We start from the raw sequence: 18,981 nt of genomic DNA, 5'->3' as shown, positions 1-18,981 counted from the left end.
GTAGCTGCTTGGCTCCTTGGGGATGGGCGGCGGCGCCTCGGGGATCTGGATGTTCTCCAAGTCCAGGAGCCTCAGCTTCATTTCCATGCTCAGCAACGTGTCCAGGTCACTTTTAGTCAGCTCGCTGGACATGTCCTTGCCCAAGAGAGCATTGAGCCCATCAATCCAGATACAGTACTGTGGGGAAAAGGAGATAACTCACAACTCCAGGCATAAAAGGATAGGTTACGTTGAGTCTTTCCATCCATGCAACGATTAGGAGCATTTAATACAGCTCCAAAACAGGAAACATGGGAGTTAAGGCAGGGGGGAGGAGAGAAAAGCCATCCCAAAACAGTGCCCACATTGATTTCCAGTGGAAGGTGGAAGCCTATAGGTAAGCTTGACCCCATGACTGCAGGAGAAGGCTGAGTTTTTATTGTAGCATAACAACAGAAAAAGCAAAGCTATTTTAGGCATCAAGTGTCTTAAAGAATAGTGAAAAGGGAACAACTGACTGCATAGGAGGAAACAAAGCAGCAGCCCAGACTAATGGAAATGAGTGTAGTAATTTCTCATATTAAAAAAAAAAAAAATTAAAAAAGATTCACGCTGAGCATCAGCAACATTTTCTAAGAGTGAAGCTGGTGGGAGACATCCTGCTCTGGCCTTTAATGAAAAGCAACTGATCCTTCTTCATCTCTGAAGTTAATTGCTTTATATTCTACTGTTTATCCATTACGTTTCTTACCTCATATTTATTAGGTGCAATGAAGTTCAAGGTCTCATCAGGATCATATAATATCGAGAAGGCCAATTCTAACACTTCCTGAATGAAAAAGAATCTTTCACTCATGGACTAAACAAAACATCACAGCACTTTCTGCCTGCTAACCCAACCAGAGAAGCTGCCTTGCTGCAGCTCAGAGCACTTTCCCATATCAGTATTCTGAGGAGCTCCAAAGAGCCTATAGCAATCACAAATGAGTAGTAGGAAAAGACCCAGATATGAGATGGGGTTTGTAAACAATACACCTGCAGTGTGGAAGACCATTTGCTCCTGTTGCTTGCTTTCACAGTTTTCAACTTGACAGCACTAGATGTTAATTACAGGCAAAAAAGGAGCACTTACCTTGTTCTGTTTCAGTGCACTTTTCTCCTTCATGTGTGGACAATCCTTCCCTGTGACAATGGCTTTGATATCTGCAACTGGAACTAACAGTGAAAAAGTAAAACTCACAAACAAGAAAACCTAACCAGAACTTTGTTTTGTCTTTGCAGCTGAGCATTGTTCCTGGTTTTCAGCTCATTACTGCACTTTTCCAAAACACATTACCAGTAACACATCCCTACAGTTGGCTGTTACAAGAAACACCAAGCAATTTCAAGATTCACAGGGTCTGTGCGAGAACCATAAGTTGATCTCATTTGTGTCAGGGCTTCAGCCATAGCTCCTTTTCTCTCATCTCTAGGATGGTACTTCATAACAGCCTCGAGATGGCAATGCACAGAACACTGCACAGCGTGCTCAGAGCAGTAACTGGAACTTACTTTTTTCCTGTAGAGATTCAAAGGTCACTTCCCCCTGGGCATTATCTTCCAGATCTCCATAATGTAGCACTTTGTGATTCAGAGCCAGGCGACAATACCAAAATCTTTCTGGAACACACATCAAGTAGAGTAAGCTAAGCAAGTTCATTCACATAAGGTCTTACAGCCACTACATTATAGTCCCCCCTCCTAATTCCTCTACCCCCCAGTTCCTCAGTACTGCTTCCTGTTCATGTGGGGATGGCTGTGTTCTTAGAAATGCACGTGTTCCATCCCAAACTGGGATGGCAGAGAAAGCCCAAGTAAGCAGCTTTCCTTTCTGGCAACACACCAGATTAATCCATTAGATCTTCTCTGCCTAGAGTTCTTCACATGAAAAGAATGCAGTAGATGCTGTCACCTTACCTTGTCTTCTGCGATTTCCAATTTTGCGAAAGCTACTTCCCTCACAAAGCCTGTTCAGGCGCTGTTGCTTTATCAGCTCCAGGATCTCAGGTTGGATTTTCTCCCTCAGCTCCCTGGCAATCAAATATGGAAGAATAGTCAGAAAATGGAGAAAATGGAGCAAGCATAGAAGGCAACCTTTTCTGTTAGGCACTTACACAATAGGTGGTGACTGGAAGTCATCTTGGCTCATTCTCTCAGACTGGCGTAGGCGCAGAATCTCAGAATAGCTCAGACTGCGCAGTTTGCTCTTGAACTGGTCCAAGGAGTTTGGTTTAGAGGGGAGAGCCCGTGTAATCTGTTCCCTCACAACCTGCATAACCTAAAGAGGTTGGGCAGGAAGAAAAGCAAGTTGCATTCTTGCTCTGCTTAATGGCATCAGAGGACCAGGGCACAGCTCAGTGGCAGGAAAGATCTCATATGGAACAACTGACCTCAGGTCATACCAAATAAAACTCGGACCATCCCCCCTTACAGCCCACATCAATGCCCTGTCATACCTTCTGTGCCCTACTCTTTAATCAAGTGTACAGGCTGAGCGAATTCATGCTGTTCTGCAAAAGATTCTACAAAAATACTTCTTCTCCACTCTGACCTTATTAAAATCTTCTGCTGTCGCCCTCATTTCTTTCCAGGTCTTGTTCAACAGCTGGATGCAGATGGCAAATAGCTCCTCAAATGCACGGTCATGGGTGAAAAACATGGGATGATAGTCATTCCGGCCTTCATTGGCTTCAGGAAGAAACAGAAACCACAACCATGTGAGCATATTGCACAAGAGCTACTAAGAGTAACTGAAGTCCACTTCAGTGACAGAAACCTGATGGTGTACAATAGTACTAACTCAAAGAGATTAAGACCATTCCAATGCTTCACCTCCTCACAGACAGTCTATATTGGGAATGACAACTATCCCCATGCTTCACCATGCAAGCCTCTGTGGCTTACGTGCCCTTTTCATACTAGTCTCCCCATATGACTGCTTGCAGTTCTTTCCCACTTTTCTCCAGCAGAATTTCTTCTCTGGAGTGCACACAACAAAATGTCTTACTTTACCTTGATACTGGTATTATCACTGGGACACTGCCACTGCACCTCCAAGCTCCTTCTATCCTTACACAGCAAAAGTGAGACTGAAGTGCAAATGCTTGTGAATATTGGTCAGCCTATAGGTTACTTCCAGAGGCATCAGCCCAGCAACTTGGAAAGACAAGGTAATAAATGGTACTTACGGAGTTCCCCAACTTGCAAGATCTCACAAAGCATCCTGGTAAGCTCAATGGCACTGCGCCCAAAGGGACATTCATGCTTATCTTCTCGACTGCTGTTCTCCAGAACAATCTACAAAAGCATACAACACACACTAAGAAGAGCTGCTGAGGTGTTGGTATCTGCAAAAGACAGCAGCTTCACTTACCCTGATGTAGGTGTCCTGATGAAATTTGGCCAAGTAGAGCATGTTGTCCAATGCCAGCATCCCTGGAGGAGTCTGAGTAAAATCCATGGCTGGGTTGATGTGATTCTGTAAAAAAAGTGTATAGAAAGAACCCAAACAAATTAGCTTGAATAAATTGTATGAGAACCTTTTCTGAATTAATTTTACAATTGCCAGTCCATCAAGCATTTCCTCACATATATCCAAGAGGTAACCTTGGATACCTGCTGACAACACTATCCAAACTTTCTAGAAGAGAGGCTGATTCCAGTTCTTCATAGAATAGGTGAGTATGGTAAGTAAGTATCTCCAGAGAATGTGCTTCGTGAGCCCTGGCATTTAACCAGTCAGCATCTTCCCTGGGAGCCTGAGTGTAGCTGAACTTCTAAAACTCAGATACAGAAGTATGGTGAAGCAAACTTCTATATCTGTTCCTTATTTCCCCACAACTCTGATGGAGATCACTTAGACTGTATTCACATGCTTTACAGTCAGCACTCTCTCTAGATGCATACAGTGAATCCCAGCATCTTGTAGTCCTTGGTGTACATGGCTTTGCGTTTTTCTGTTCCACTGCCAGGGACGGTGTTACTGTCAGACTCTGCGTCAAATGCAATTCTTCTCAACTCAAAAATGATGTCTCTCTGTGCCTGAAGGACAGAAGGCAGAGAAACAGTAACATGATCAGTCATTAGGGCAGTATTTTCACATAATGCACAGCCATCGTCCCCCCCTCCAGAGCTCACACAGTGATTACAGAGAAATGCCAAAGGTCATTAATACTGCATAACAAGAGGCAATCCACTTCAAAATGGCAAGTCTCAGTACATTGCTAATGCAAAATGTTTGTTTGCATCTTCCTTTAACCGCCACAAGTTTAGTTAAAGGCATTTGTAGGCATTCAGATAATGCTAAGGCATTTCTCACTCCAGACTACAACGCATCTAAGAACTGAGTAAGGGACACCTTAAAAATGCCCACCTTCCTTGTACGCAGCACGGCAACTGATAAAATTATGTGCCCTCCATAAAGGTGGAGTAATCAGTTTGACAACTGGCATCACACTGGCCAAGCAGGCAACACACAGCTTCCAGTGACTGCTTGCTTACAACTCTCCAAGTCCCATAGCATACAGCAGGATAGTCATAAGCATACCCTAATCTCAAGGACTACAGTGAGAGGCGGTTTTGAAACTATGCGCCATCCACTTCAAACCCTATGGAGCTAAGAAGCTCAGGAATAAGGCTTCTTGTTCCTCCTATTCTATCAGATCTTACTCAGCTTTAGCAGTGACCTGGTCATTGGGATCCATCTTGGTCATCATTCTCTCTTCCAGGAGATTAAAGGTCAGGACCTGCAGCACATACAGCTGATGTGCCATTTCTGTTTTAATTGGACGGTTTCCTCTGATCACATGCTGCAAAATAAAGGATAGGGTAGAAATTAAGAGAATAAAAACAAAACCTGAACTATTAGCTGTAGCATATGCCAGGCTGCATGTATATCTCTGTATATGAAGATTCAGCTGTTTTTAACTTCCATATTCCATCAGAAACATAATGATAATGCTTTTAACAGCAGAAAGAAGCATCCTGATAACTCCTTTTGAACAAGTGGTTCCAACTTCACCTTTGAAACAATCACTTTTCTGGAAGTGCCCTGAGGGCAGCAGAATTTACACTCTGCACAAGTGAAACCTCTATTGAGAGAATGTTAGGAAGTGCTCTGTCATTCCAGACATACTTACATTCAGGATTATAGACCTCAGGTGCTTCTGGGCAAATGCATTAGCCATTTCCTGTGGAATTTAGAGATGAAATAATATGAGTGAAGTATAAACAAAAAGCCCACATTGTGCAGAAAGGAGAGGAAGAAGGAACCCTGTGAATTGGAGCACTAGCACACAAGAAAGTGCTTTTACTACAGATTGTCGATTTAGCGTGGCATCTCACCACAAAGCAAGTATTGAGTTGGGATGCAAGTGTCATCTTTACCATGGCACAACTCATGGATGGCTCCCCTACAAAACATCATCAATGGAGAGAAAGGCACCAGCATAGTCAAAGAACATTGGACATCTAATCATACTTCAATATCAGGAGATGTGGCAGCAGGGAGCATACTGTGGGTTGCCCAGAAGAACCTGTCATCTAGAAGAGGTTCCTTCAAATAGCATGTCAAAATTTTCTATATGTAGGTATACACCCAGATAGAATAGTCCTGGGCCTCCTCCCTCTCAAAAACTCTCCCTCTGAAATTCACACTTCCTTTGTCTCAGTTCCTAAAGAGATACTCAGAAACCAGTTTAAGGACAATTTGCAGAAGCATTTCAGTTACAAAAACTAAGGGTAAAGAATTTTCATGCTTAAAGGAAAGCTTCCAATCTCCCTCTTTACTGCATGGTTTCCTTCCCCAGATTAGAGGGTTTCCCAGCCATCAGGTCATGATGACAAACAGCAAATGCAAGTATCTACTGCAAATCTTCAGTTCTGGGACTAATTAGACAGGCACCTGCAAAAACCTAACCTGAGCTTTCCTTGTAAATTGTGAAGATGCACTTTTTCAAATACCAATGATTTCACCAGACCTGCCTGGGGAGCAGCACAAGTGTTAAAGACAAGATGGGCATTATCAGAAGTTTGCTTTTATAAGCAAAACCTTTGGGTAAGAAAAATCTGCTTGGCAGTATATAATCTGGAAGAAGTCCAAAAGAACTGCCAGAGAGCTCTTCACATTCCTATGTACTGCAGACTCAGAACTGGAACCAGATGTGCAGACAATTGCACTCAATCATTCTGAGCAATCCAAGACTGTTCCAACTGCTCATATCAACCCTGTTCTTGACAGGCTTTATAAGGAGTCTGGTAAAAGGTATTACCCTCATTCCAAGTTCCTATTACCACTTTTGCTCCAGACAGAAACCTCCTAAAACAAGAAAGTGATATGCTGGCTGACAGCCAAGCCATAATAGCTGCAAGTTCAGCAGCACTCATGTTACAACCAAAATGAATCAGTGCTTGAGTGGAAGATATCCAAGAAGCATCTAGATGGAGTAGGAAGTGGTTTCAGAGATAACACACTACCCTCTGAGTCGTCATTCTTTACTATGATTCAAGAGATGTAGTACTGAGAATAGAACAAGGCCTGCTCTTAAGATTTGTTCATGCATGCAACACAAATAATTCTTACTCTGAAGAAATTAGTTTGTGCATGAGATGAAGTAACAGGCGACTGAAGCAGATAAACAGTGGTAAGGACAAAGACAATTGTAAGCAGCATAGTAAGAAGCATGAGCGTGCACAAAGCCCAGCCATTGCTAAGGAATCTGTGTTCTGCTGAGAGTCCAGTAATGCCCACTTTGCTGCCTGATGGGGTCACAAAATCACAGAATCATTTATGTTGAAAGGGATTAGATGTTGAAGTCATCTAGTCCAAGTCCCCTGGTTTAAGCAATATCAGACAGAGCAGGTTGCACAGGACATGTCCAATCAGGTTTTTAATATCTCTTGAGGGAGACTCCACAATCTTTCTGGGTACCCTGTTCCAGTGTTTGACCACCCTAATTTTTTTGTTTGCTTGTGTGTGTTCAGGTGGAATCTCCTGTTTTAAGCTGTACCTCTTGTCCTGGCAGCAGTCACTACTGAGAAGAGTCAGGCTCCCTCTTCTTTATTCCCTTCCATCAGATATTTATACATATTGATAGACCACCCTGAGCCTTCTCTCTTCCCCTGGAGACAGCACAGGGCAAAAAACATTCTTACAGTACAAGTCTCATAAGGGCGAAGTCACAGGCAGAAGTTTTGTGACTGTTCTTCAGAGACAAACAGCTCTACTTTCAGAAGGATGCAGCTGAATATGAAACTGTCATTAACACAAGCAAGATTTGTGGTATACACTCAGGCTGTAGTAAGTTTAAGGAGACCCAGGCTGCTAAAGAACTGGCTCCAGTTTTACAATTGGTTCACCTGGTCAGTCTTGTATCCATTTCCTTTGACGATCATCTTTATTATCTAGTGTGCACAGTAAGTCATTCCAGATTTCTCCTGCTACTGATTGGTCTCCCCTTAATGATCTGAGTGCATTCCCAGGGGTCCTCCCACCCTTCCCCTAGGTTCATCCACTATCTGAAGCCTGTATTATGTCTGAGGTACAAGGAGGTGTAACTGGAGAAAAGCTAACATGCCTGCAGTTCCACATGACCAGCCCCCAGATTAAGTTACTTACAGTGATGGGCAGGTCTAGTGGGTTAAGCAGCTTGTCCTGCTGGCAGAAAGCAAAAAAAAAGCACAAAGAGAAGCAGACAGGATTTAGCTTGGAGTCCAGAAATAAGGCACAAACAGGGCACTAGAGAAGAAAGGCTTAACACAGCAAAGCTACACAATACAGACATATGCACATCCTGCATGTAGCCGAGATCTCGGGGTTTCCTCAGAGCAGGACAGGTGTTCAGTACAGGTGTGTCATTGCTCAAATTTTCCAGCAGGAATATCTCCCTGACTTCAGACAGGTTCCTTGTCTGGGGGAGGGGGAGACAGGGTGTTTGTTTATGAAGTACACAGGACCTCAAGGACTCACCCCCCACCTCTCCCATACACAATTAACTTCCATGCTGTAGAGAGGATTGTTTTCTGTCTCAAGGCCTTTCAGATTCTTTTCTGAGGACCTCCTAAACAAAATGTGCTGCTCCACAATACATTATTAATGGGATGGTACTTTTTCTCCTATGTTGCCACACTAAACCAGCTACATAAGTTCTTGGCAAGGTCTGAAGTCTGCCTTGCCCAGAGAGTACAACTTCTGAGGCATAAAAAGCCAGACAGTAACCATTATTCAGGTTTAAAGTCAAAAAGCAAGAACAAACCTGTCTCTTGTCCTCAGGAGCCTTCAGGAACAGGGCATTGATCAGGGCAATGGCATATGTCTGAATCTCTTGGTTTGAGCTGCAGAAACAAAAACGGGAAAATGATAAGAGAATAGACAGTATAGAACATTACAGCTTGCTGCTTCGCCTGCATCATAAGAACATTTACTCCAGCTACCTTGCATTTCAACAGACAAGGAGGATCCAGGTAACTTACTTTCATGCCATCCAACTCTTCACAAAGCCTGCAAAAGCTGACGGAAATTGCTGACATGATAGCTCCACTATTCAGAAGATAGTGCAGACTGCAGCCCAGGAGAGCTCAGACTTCAGCACCACCATTTTTTCTCCAAGGCTGAAATTACCTCTGTAAAGCCTAGGTACACTGCAGCCTGTTATATACATACAGCTAGAAATATACATAGAGCAAGTAATTTTTCTCCCCTATGTCAATGGAAGCCACCAAATGCAACGTAAACTAAGGGGGAAGTATGCCTCTCTTCATGGCATTGCCTTCCAATCTCAACAGTTTGGCCCAACTCACACATCTTTTTCTTATTTTCTCTGAAGAGCTGCTTCAGGCAAAGGGTGCTTAGTCCCTTCCTCCACCATACCCAGCATGTGGTTTCACTTGTGATGTTTTGAACAAACTTTCAAAATATCAATCATACTGTTTTCCACCCTTATCTGGATGCTGTATTAAATCCAGTTGTTTCTTGCTATACCATTACTCACAAAGAATAACAGTATAGCTGGATGCCCAGGTGCCCACCAACCCTCTCTAGCACTGCCTTCAGCAGAACACAGCAGGGGAGAAAATAAGATGGAAAACTCCTCGTGGGTTAAGATCAAGGCAGTTTAATAAAACACAAGCAAAGGCCACGTGCAGAGCAAAGGAGAAAAAAAGATTTATTCTCTACTTCCCATTAACAGGCAATGTTCAGCCACTTTCCAGGAAGTAGGGCTTCAGTATGCATAGTGGTTGCTCCAGAAGACAAACGTAACAATGAATGCCTCCTCCTTGCCCCCTTGTCTTAGAGCTTTTGTTGCTGAGCAGACATCATATGGTTTGGAATATCCCTTTGGTCAGTTTGGGTCAGCTGTCCTGGCTCTGTACCCTCCCAAGATCTTGCCCACCCTCAGCCTACTGGTGAGGGGTGAATGCTGGTGGGAGCATCTTCATGCTGTAGGGGCACTGCTCAGCAGCAGCCAGAATACTGGTGTTATGAACACCTTTCTAGTTACCAATACAACGCACAGCACTAAGAGGGCTGCTGTGGGGTAAATTAACTCCATCTCAGCCGGACTCAATATGCTCTTGGGAGGCTTCTGCAGAAGTTCAAGCTCTTCTGATTAACACAAGTCCAGTGCATGACCTGAGTGAATTTGTGTGCATGTATAGCTTTTAAGAAAATATTTATATTTATAAAATTCGACTTTTATGAAACATCTAAAGCTAAAACAACTTTTAGCTTAAATAGCTATTTTCCCCACTTCGGCATTTATCCCTGGCATATCTGTGGATAACAACCATATTTTCTCTTCTACTGCTTCCTTCCAAATCTTCTTCATCTTGGTCAACCTGCCAGTCTTCAAACATGCAAATGTTCATGCATCATCTTAGGTTTTCCTTGGGCTTCCGAACATCGCAGGTCTCTGAAGTCTGTCACTTAGCCTCTTCTACCCTCCTTCTCAGGGTCTGCTGCTATTTTCACCACACTGCTTGCTTTCTGACACAGCAAAGTAACACTTAAATTAATTTTTCCTCTTCTAACTCATCTCTCAGATTTATTTCCATGGACCTGTTTTTCCAGAACCTATGCTCTAATAAAGATTGTACACTCCTGATAGTCTTGCCAAATACACACCAGCAACTTCCAACTCACTCTCCAGCCTCCCTTTCTACAATATTGCCTGCATAGATAGTTTCTTCAGCAACATTCTGTGTTCTGGAAGCACTTATGCATATGAGTATATGTCCTGAACAAAAATATTTTGCTTGAACAATTGCACAAGTGAGTTCTGTGTTGGGACCTAACCTGCATTTTACTAAAACAGCTTACTTTGTATGAGAATCTTACTTTTTTTAAAAAAATACATTACAAATCCTGAAGTTAAAGATGTCGTATCAGTAACAGCATCTTCAAGTGTTTTAAACATAAAATGATGTATTTTCAAATTAACAGATATTAATAAAATTGATTTAAATCACACCACTGTTGGGTGGACACTCACACTTGCAGATGAGAAATGAGCTGCCCCACAGTGATCTCTTCTGCTATCTTCTGATACAGAGTCTGACTGTTTAGCACCATGCTTTCAAGAATGGCTAGGGATCGCTGGAGAATGGAGACATCTACCATAGGCTGACTCACATACCCTGCAATCTAAAACCAGACAAAGCAGCAGGTCAACAGATGCCCATGCAGGAAACCTTGAGATGTGAAAGATATGCCAAGGAAGATATGGCTCAGAAAGCTAGGTGCACTGTGCTCTCAATGAGTACTCAGCTTCACGGTCATTTTGCTCTTCCTGGAAGCTGCATTAAAGCATGAACAGAAATAGCATTCACTCACCCCCTTTACTCACCTGTTTGATGAAGGTGATTGAGACCATGTCCCAGGAGACAATACCATGGTCCATGAGCTCCAAGAAGGCAGTCAGGGTGAAAGCCAGCATCTCACTGTAACTAAGAAAATGAAGAATGTGGTTACAAGAGATCTGGTAGAAAGGAGAAAGCCTGTCCAAGCTGACTAAGCTGGACGAGAGAAAAATTTCACCAACTTCTCCTAATAAGACAGGCTACAGTTTGGCACTGGGGGAGCAATAAAGTATTTGTATTTATGAAGATAATCTGTTTTGTAGTATCATACTTTATGCTTTGAGTATGTTTATGTCATAAAACATGCAAAAACGTTTAGAAATTAAACCCCTCCACACACACGCGAGAAACAAATGTTTTGACATCAGAATAAAACAGAGCCGTTCTGTAAGCATTGGGACCTGGCTTGAAACAAAATGAAAGCACAGCATGACTGGTGGAAAATTTAATACATAACAAGACAGAAAGGTAAAAAAGACTGAGGGAAAGACTGATAAACATGCTGAAAACATGTTAATTGCTAATATATAAGAAAATAGAAGACCTACGAATGTTACAATAAATTATCATGACTTTAAAAGTGCTTTCAATTAAACAGAACAACTACAGTGGAAAAGCCAAGTGCATCAAAGTTCACCACGAATGTAGTTGGGGAAACTTCCAGATCAGCGTTTGAGGGTTCTCTTTTTCAGGGTTTTTGTTTGTTTGTTTATTGTCATGGTAATACAGCTCCTTATTTGAGTTTCTGTTCCAGAATCCTGGAATACAGGAAACTTACTGGGATAGAAGCTTGGTCCCGCTCTCCACAAGTCGTGTCAGCACTGTAATCCCTTCCATGTTGATGAACTCTGTGGCAAAGGTCACATCAGCTGAAAGTTTAGCCAGTTCCTTCATGGCATCCAGTCGGGCTTCCACACTATGTGACTGGATCCTGTCCATCAGCTGGCGAGCTGCCCTAGACTGGGAGGAAAGAGGGATCGTGCCAGTAACAGACTAGTCACCTGCAGACTGAGTTCTGCCAGCAACAGCTTTCCATCAGAAATCCATGGATGGGCAGAGGCAGCACAGCAAGGGTAGAGAAATACAAGAAATGACAGGATAAGTAGCAGCAGTCAGCAAGATAGACTAAAAAAGCTGCACTCAGCGACAGTTACAGCCAAGCAGGAGGTGAGTAAAATGCTATGTTACATGTTAGAGTGAATGCGTGTTTTTCTTCTCGGTGAGAGGAGTGGAGGTGGATATAGAAACATGGAGTGAGACCATTAAAGAAATACAATGCCAAAAAAAAAATCTCTCTCAGGCATCCAAAGAGAAGCACAAGCTCATTTGGTGTATGCACGCTATATTCTGTAAAATTTGTCAGATACGGGTCAATGATATCCACTCAACCACCTCTTGCACAAATAACTTCTCGCTTTTTTATTCACTCTCAGCTATATGCAATGACACTTGCACAGAAAGGTTTAAGAATTTCAACAAAAAGGAAACTTCAGCAATCCTGCAAAAGACAGCTGTTGAGGTCACAACAGCAAGAATCCACAAGGAACAATCCCCTCTGCATCAAATTTGTCTCTTATTTTAACTTCTGCATTAAGTCATCAGTACTGTTTATTGCTTTCCGACCAGTAATATTGGCTGCACTCATACAGAGAATGCGTCTGCCAGGTGCTTTATAACATGCTAGTCTAGGAAACACAATAAAAAGGTAGACTTTATTACAGAAAGTCCTATAAAAGGGCAGAGCATCCAAAGGAAAAATACACACCGCAACCAGGAAGGAAAACAAGAGTGTGCACCTCATTGTACAATCAAGGGACAAAGAAAAGCTGAGGCAAGAAACAGCCTGTCATATGAGGATAGCTACTGAGAAAAAGGGGTGTGAGGAAGCATTTACCGGGGAGACTGCCAGCTGTAGGATAGTTCCATTCTTGATGTCACAGCGAGTCTGAAAGTAAACATGAAACTTTAAACCACAGGAATGTGCAGGGAAAAGAATGCAAATTGATCTACAGTGCACATACGGGTTCCTGTACCACACAACCTTACTGAGGGCATTGAGTCACTGGGTCCTTGCACCTATGGGCATGCAGAGGGAGAAGTCCAAGGCTCCTCAGCTGAATGACACCATTCAAGTCAAAGATTAGGGACAGTATTGTTCCATGACATTGGTCCAAGGCATTCTGCACTCTTGCCCAGGACATGAGCAAATTGCTACCTCTCACACTGACCTGCTCTGTGATGTACAGCTGAGGACCATCAGCATACCGCAGGGTGTAGTATTCCGGGTTTGGCAATGACCACCTGGCAGAGGAAGAAGAAGGATATGTAAGCTTCCTCCTCTTTCTTCTGGTTCTCAGTTAGGAAAAGAAGCTTAATCCCAGAAGGGCTGAAAACAACTTTTGAGCAAAGCTTTAGCATGGGAAATTAGGTCTCTCAAAGAGGAGAAAACAACTTCCTCTTGAGAGGAAAATGGGACTTCAGCCTGCTCTAAGTCAAGCTCTGTAAAATTGCTGATGAGGCCTGCACTTCAAAAACAGCACGATGGGCCAGTCTCCAGAGACAGTGACCTGAAGGGCATACATATGCACACACTCAGAATTGAAATAAAGATGCAAAGCTCCTGTTTTCCAGGAAATCCTTTTCTTCCTGATTTAAACCCTGGCCCATTCCATAGCCAAAACCAGCAGCAGGCAGCATGGATCGTGCCAGCAGCACATTGACAAGCTGCAGAGACTTTCCACATTACCCCAGCAAGATTTGTCAGGGGTACAGACTTTCTCCAAAAGGGTTCCCAGAGAACTACTCACCCATCACAAACCTCCTTGATGATGGATGCAAGAGGCCTTTTCTGGAACAGAAAGAGAAAGTCCTCAGAGGTCAAGTTCTCAACCGGAAAGTGCCCATTTCTATGCCTCCCACATTCCAGTATCACCGTTGTGGTGCTTTCTCCTCCATCTCGTTACCAGGTCTCACCTGATCTATTTCCAGCAGCTGGGCATTGGCACCTGGCCACTCAACAGCCACTTTCACAATGTCCAAAGGTGGTGGCATTGCTCCAGATGCCTTTACAACAGCATATGACCCACACCTGCTAAGAGAAAGGATAGTGAGCAGCTCTGAAAACTATCTCAATTGTTACATTGCATTGTACCAGAGATCAAGGCCTCACACTAAAACAGCACATTGTGAAATTGAATACCAACCTTATAACCTAAGGAATACTTCTAAGAGCTTGTTGGGGTACTCACACAGGAAGGAGAGTCACTCTGATCAGCAAAGCCCCATCTGCTACCCCCTGTCCGTACTGCCAGGTCAGTTTACAGGACTAATAAAACAACAGCTCCTTTGACTCAGCTACTGTCTGTACATGAGAGAGGGAACATGCAGTCCAGGCAGCCTCCCTCCCATGGGCTGGTGTTTACTGATGCCCCATATTTTTTGAGATGCCTTAATCCACTCAGGATACCCAAACAGGTTCCTAGGCAGAGTAGCAGCACCTAGCTTTATCCCAGTCCCTTCCTATAACATCATAAATCCAAAACATGAATAGCCATCACAGAAGAAAAGTTAACTCAGCATTTGCTCTGAAGGTCTACCTTCCACTCCTTTATCTGCCTTAGAACATAAGCTTGTGTTCAGGGTTTGGTCCCAGACAGTTGTCAGACATGGTGGTTTGTGCTTCATCTGGTAGTAAGAGGCTGTAAAGAAACGTACCTGTTCAGTTCCTTTTTAATCCTCTCCTGGGTGGAGTGAGTAGCCCTGCTCTCTCCCACAGAGCCAGAGAGAAAGTCACATGGGAGAGAGACAACCCTCCCCACCAGCAGACCTCAGGAGCAAAGGCTTCGAGCTACCAAAAATGAGATCTGACCACACTCAGGAGTAGTCCTGCCCTTAAGAACTCCTCCCAAGACTCAGTTTCTAGCATACTCTGAATGAGATGGTAAGCATCCAAAGAACAACTTCCCAACTCCTATGGAAGCTCTTATTTCTCCTGCTGGGGCAACCCAATCCTCCTTTCCTCAGAACAGAGAAGAGAGTGTGGAGCAGGAACACTGTTTCATGATTAACATACCTTCCTGACCTCCTTGATCACCTGGGAAAGGAATGCCAAGACAGGCTAAGACTTGAAGGAAAACCAGCAGCCTTTGAAATTTTCCTGATGCAAGGCAAGTAAAGAAGAGAGGACTTCCTACAGATCAGGAAAGACCAAGCAGCTGCAGAGATACCTGGTCCAGGAAACTGGACTATGTGACTGTCCTGGAAAATGGAACTTCCACGAAATTAGCTGAGTCTAATACCCATGCACACCCACCACAACCTAGAAATACACTGATGATCTCAGTTAAGGTAGCTCATATGCCACTTTGTTCCCTCGCAGAGACTGCTATCACTGCATGGAAAGATATGAAACTCAGGTGCACTGATGTTTCCCTGCATTTGTACACACACAGACCCCTTTATCAGCCCCCTGTGACTATCTTCTCACTCCAGTTTAGGCAGCTTCCTCACCTAGACCAACAGAATACTATGATCTCCTGGTGCAGGCTTCTGAGATAGTTACATTATCGCTCACGCCTGCTGAAATTGAGGATGTGGGATGCAAGTTTAGCATTTCTTTCACAGCAGCTCCTGGAAATGCTGAATGTTATCACTGCAGCTAGCAAGTCTCCACCAGATCAGACATACTTAATTTACAATGAAGGAACTTGCTGCACAGAGAAATCAGCCATTCCCCTATTAAACCAAACACAGTTTATCATGAGAATCCCTTCTGAAGCTGCCTTGCTCAATTTATTCTCAGCATGTGTATGGTCTTCGCAGTTCCTGCAGGAATCCAGGAAGCCTGAACTCCAAAGCCATCTGGGGCTTCAGCCAATTCAAAAGTGCATATTTGCATACGCACCGCAACACCATCCTCCTCCACTCTTTACAACAGCCAGACTTTGTCCACTCTACCATTCCACCCCTCAGATAGTATCTGGCAGGCCAGATTCAGAATTACATGACATTTTGAAAATGCACAGCTTACCTCAAGAGCTGGTTACAGTCAGTATTCCTCTGGCCTTCTCCTTCCTTTTTAGCATCAATCCCAAGAGCAGCTTGTTGTCTTAAAACCCATAAAATGACTGTAAGACTAGGCACATCAAGTGGAAAAGTCCCAGTCAAGTAAGGCTCTCAATGAAGATCTGGCCTCAGAATAGCAAGAGACTCAGTGCCTTAATCAGGTTGAGCAGGTCTTGGGGGTGATGACAGAAAAGCATTTGTACGATTCCTAATCACATAAAATTGCAAGACAGAGTCAAGCCGTTTTACATTCATCACCTGGTATTTTACTTCCAAATCCTGGAGGGAAGAAAACCAAGCCTTATCCTGCCCCAAGATTCACTCTGGATAAAAATTTTACCATTCTCATCTGGACAACAAACAGGAGAGCCTGTCTTTCAGAAAAGGTGCATCAGGTAAAAAACTCCAGCTTGGACAAGGAAAGATAGTACAAAGGAAGACTGCCGGTATGAGAGCTCAATTAAAACAGTGTTTCAAATAAACCTTCACAGCTCACAGAGCTAAGTCACAGACAGCACAGAGTGTATGCTGTCCTATGGAAAAATGGTCCCCAAATCACATGAGCATAGGCTAACATGCCCTTTCTTTACAAATTTTGATTATCAATGTTCTATTCTCCTACTCCAACACAGAAACATGTAACTTACTCTTTGCTAGGAGAGACATGATAACTTGCAGCAAAGTATGTTCTCAAGAGGCCTCTAACCCTGAAGGCACATGCAGCTGCTGGTGCTATTTTCATACCGTTTATAATCAATAAATTGGGCTCTAGTCCCTTCTTCTACACTTACCCTGAACCAAATTATCTTCTTGTTGTCCAAAGTAAACTAGGAATTGAGGCAATAAAGCATAAGGAACCCAGGAGCGGAACAGCACTGTGCCTCACTGCGTAAGTGGCACAAGGCACTAAGGCTTCTGCATACAGACAGGAACCAAGAAAGCTGAATCAATGTACTCTGTAGCATTGCCCTAGTAATTTGGAACACACCCAATCCTTCTGTCTCACAAAGAGGTAGATGAACCTAATAAAACTATGAATTGCTTTTCCAGACTTCTTGAATCACACACACAAAAAATAAAGAAATAAAAAATGATTTAGACTTTCAAATGTCTTGCAGCAATAGCTCAAAACAGGCATACCTTATCACTAAATCTTTAAGTACACTATGGTAATTACTAGTATACAAGCAGTAGGACAGCTCTGTACATACTCCTCAAAGCAGCCACTTTGCACAATCCCGGAACTGCAGGATATGTAGGTTTACATTCTACATGTAGCCTAGAAACAGACAAGCAGTTCCCAAGTGGTATTTGATTTCCATTCACTGTTCTCCATTCAGCAGCTAAAGCCTGTGATGGCCAAAACCTGAAAGCCTAAGAGCTTTCAGTCATATGACATAAGCACACGTCAACTCCAGTAATCAGATTGGCTTGCAATAACCGAACAGTTATTACAGTAATTGAACAGGTAATTACTTCTGCCATGAGTAAACCAACTCAGAGCTAAAAACCATCTAAATCCATTCAGTGTTCAAGGCACAGCAAATACACAGTGAAGAGGCAAGGCTCAAAGATTATTTCCTTGAGTACAAACAACTGAATCTGACTGTTGCTTTGCACAGCAGCACCATGGAACAGATACCACATGAGCCTACTGAAGAAGAGATTCAAACATCAAAATTAACTGGATAAGCAGAACCCAGAGAACTAAGAATTAAAATTTAGAAAGATAGGAAACTCTTCAGACACTCTGAGTCTAAAAATCCCCTTGAGGGACCTACACAGATCAGTGGGTCAGCAGAAGCAGCTTTCCAAAAGAGGACAAATACAGACAGTACTCCAAGTCAGCATGTTAACACAAGGTTGTCTGTCAAAAGTGTTCTTTGAAAAGATTTGTGTATGGCTGCAGACAAGAGAAGTGACAGATGCTGAATTTTACAGTGATGTTCTGCAGTGCACCAGTGAGGTATCTGATAAAATAACTGCTGGGAAGCTCTTGGGAAGAACCGCAGGCTGCCAGTTTGCATCATCGGGATTATCAGTCAATTACGGGTCGCCCAACACATTCTTCTCAACAACGGCACGTAAGCAATTCTCACAGTTTTATACAGGGAGAGAGCAGCCAAGCTGAAATAGATCAAAGATTAATTCACTCTGCTTCTGCAGAGTGAGTTCCTTCATACAAAGCAGTGGTGTGGGGGTAAGCTGCAAGATAAGGAGAAATCAGCAGAGCCACTAATAACACACCATTCAAGAGACTTCTGAGAAGCTGCAAGCTAAGGCAACTAGAGTATTTAAAACACAATTTCTCCAGTCACAAACTCAATCTTCTTTTCATTACAGATAGAGAACAAAGTGTGATGCACACAGAATGAAAATGAGGATGAAAGAACATTCCAGGAAAAAAGAAAAGCTGCCTGGTAGAATCCCACCGTCAAAAAGCAAATAGCTGCAGCTTCTGAAACTTGCAGATGTGACAAAACATCCTGATTAGTTCTCCACAAGTCCCCAGTGGTGGTAGCAACAGGCCAAACAATAGCTGGAAGAGATGTAGCAGAGACACTAACTGGACAAGTGTGCAAAGATAGCTTCCTTGACTGAGCAGCATCACAGGGCAGCAGGCAGCAGAGTCCAACCTGAGGGCTGCGTACAACTTTCTACATTACCTCATATAGCAAGCAAAGAGAAACATAGTTCACTAAACAAACAAAAGAACCAGGCGGCCAGATTCTCCTTCTCTGGAATCCTACGTTCCTCCAAGGGCCTTCCACAGCTGCACTTTGGCTGTAAAACGCTAAGCCTATGACACTGAATTCTTATCTTGTACATTCCAGCACAACTAGGCAGAGACAGAAACTGAGCAACAGACAAAAAGAGAGAACGGCTCTTTTATTGTTAGTCAGTGAGGCGAGCTGAAAGCAGCCAGGCAGCAACGCCCGAGCCTTGGGCCAAAACTCAATTGAAGGCGCTAAACGATTGTTTTCCTGAGGAAGCGCTGTCCGCTCCGCTCCCGGGCAGCGGCGAACCGCGCCCTTCGCGGCCCCT

The 18,981-nt window shown here is 43.4% G+C and overlaps 1 protein-coding gene across 1 annotated transcript; it reads right to left on the bottom strand.

Annotated features, from left to right (window-relative positions):
* Window positions 1-6: 6 nt before the first annotated feature.
* ELMO2 (engulfment and cell motility 2) lies at window positions 7-14,572 on the bottom strand (the record flags this gene model as incomplete). The annotated part of the gene is made up of 22 exons (XM_010022287.1): window positions 14,488-14,572; window positions 13,846-13,960; window positions 13,680-13,720; window positions 13,101-13,173; window positions 12,767-12,817; window positions 11,651-11,832; window positions 10,860-10,959; window positions 10,506-10,657; window positions 8,271-8,349; window positions 7,634-7,669; window positions 5,157-5,207; window positions 4,704-4,826; window positions 3,925-4,059; window positions 3,392-3,496; window positions 3,207-3,315; window positions 2,570-2,706; window positions 2,133-2,296; window positions 1,936-2,048; window positions 1,531-1,638; window positions 1,112-1,194; window positions 731-808; window positions 7-177 (listed from the first exon to the last, which is right to left on the bottom strand). Coding segments are annotated over exons 2-22 (2,169 nt in total), but the record flags the coding sequence as incomplete, so codon positions are not given.
* Between the last annotated feature and the right edge of the window lie 4,409 nt (window positions 14,573-18,981).

The sequence above is a fragment of the Nestor notabilis genome, unplaced genomic scaffold, assembly GCF_000696875.1.
Source record: "Nestor notabilis isolate BGI_N333 unplaced genomic scaffold, ASM69687v1 scaffold12299, whole genome shotgun sequence".
Taxonomy (NCBI): Eukaryota; Metazoa; Chordata; class Aves; order Psittaciformes; family Psittacidae; genus Nestor; species Nestor notabilis.
This window is presented reverse-complemented; position numbering and strand designations above follow the sequence as displayed.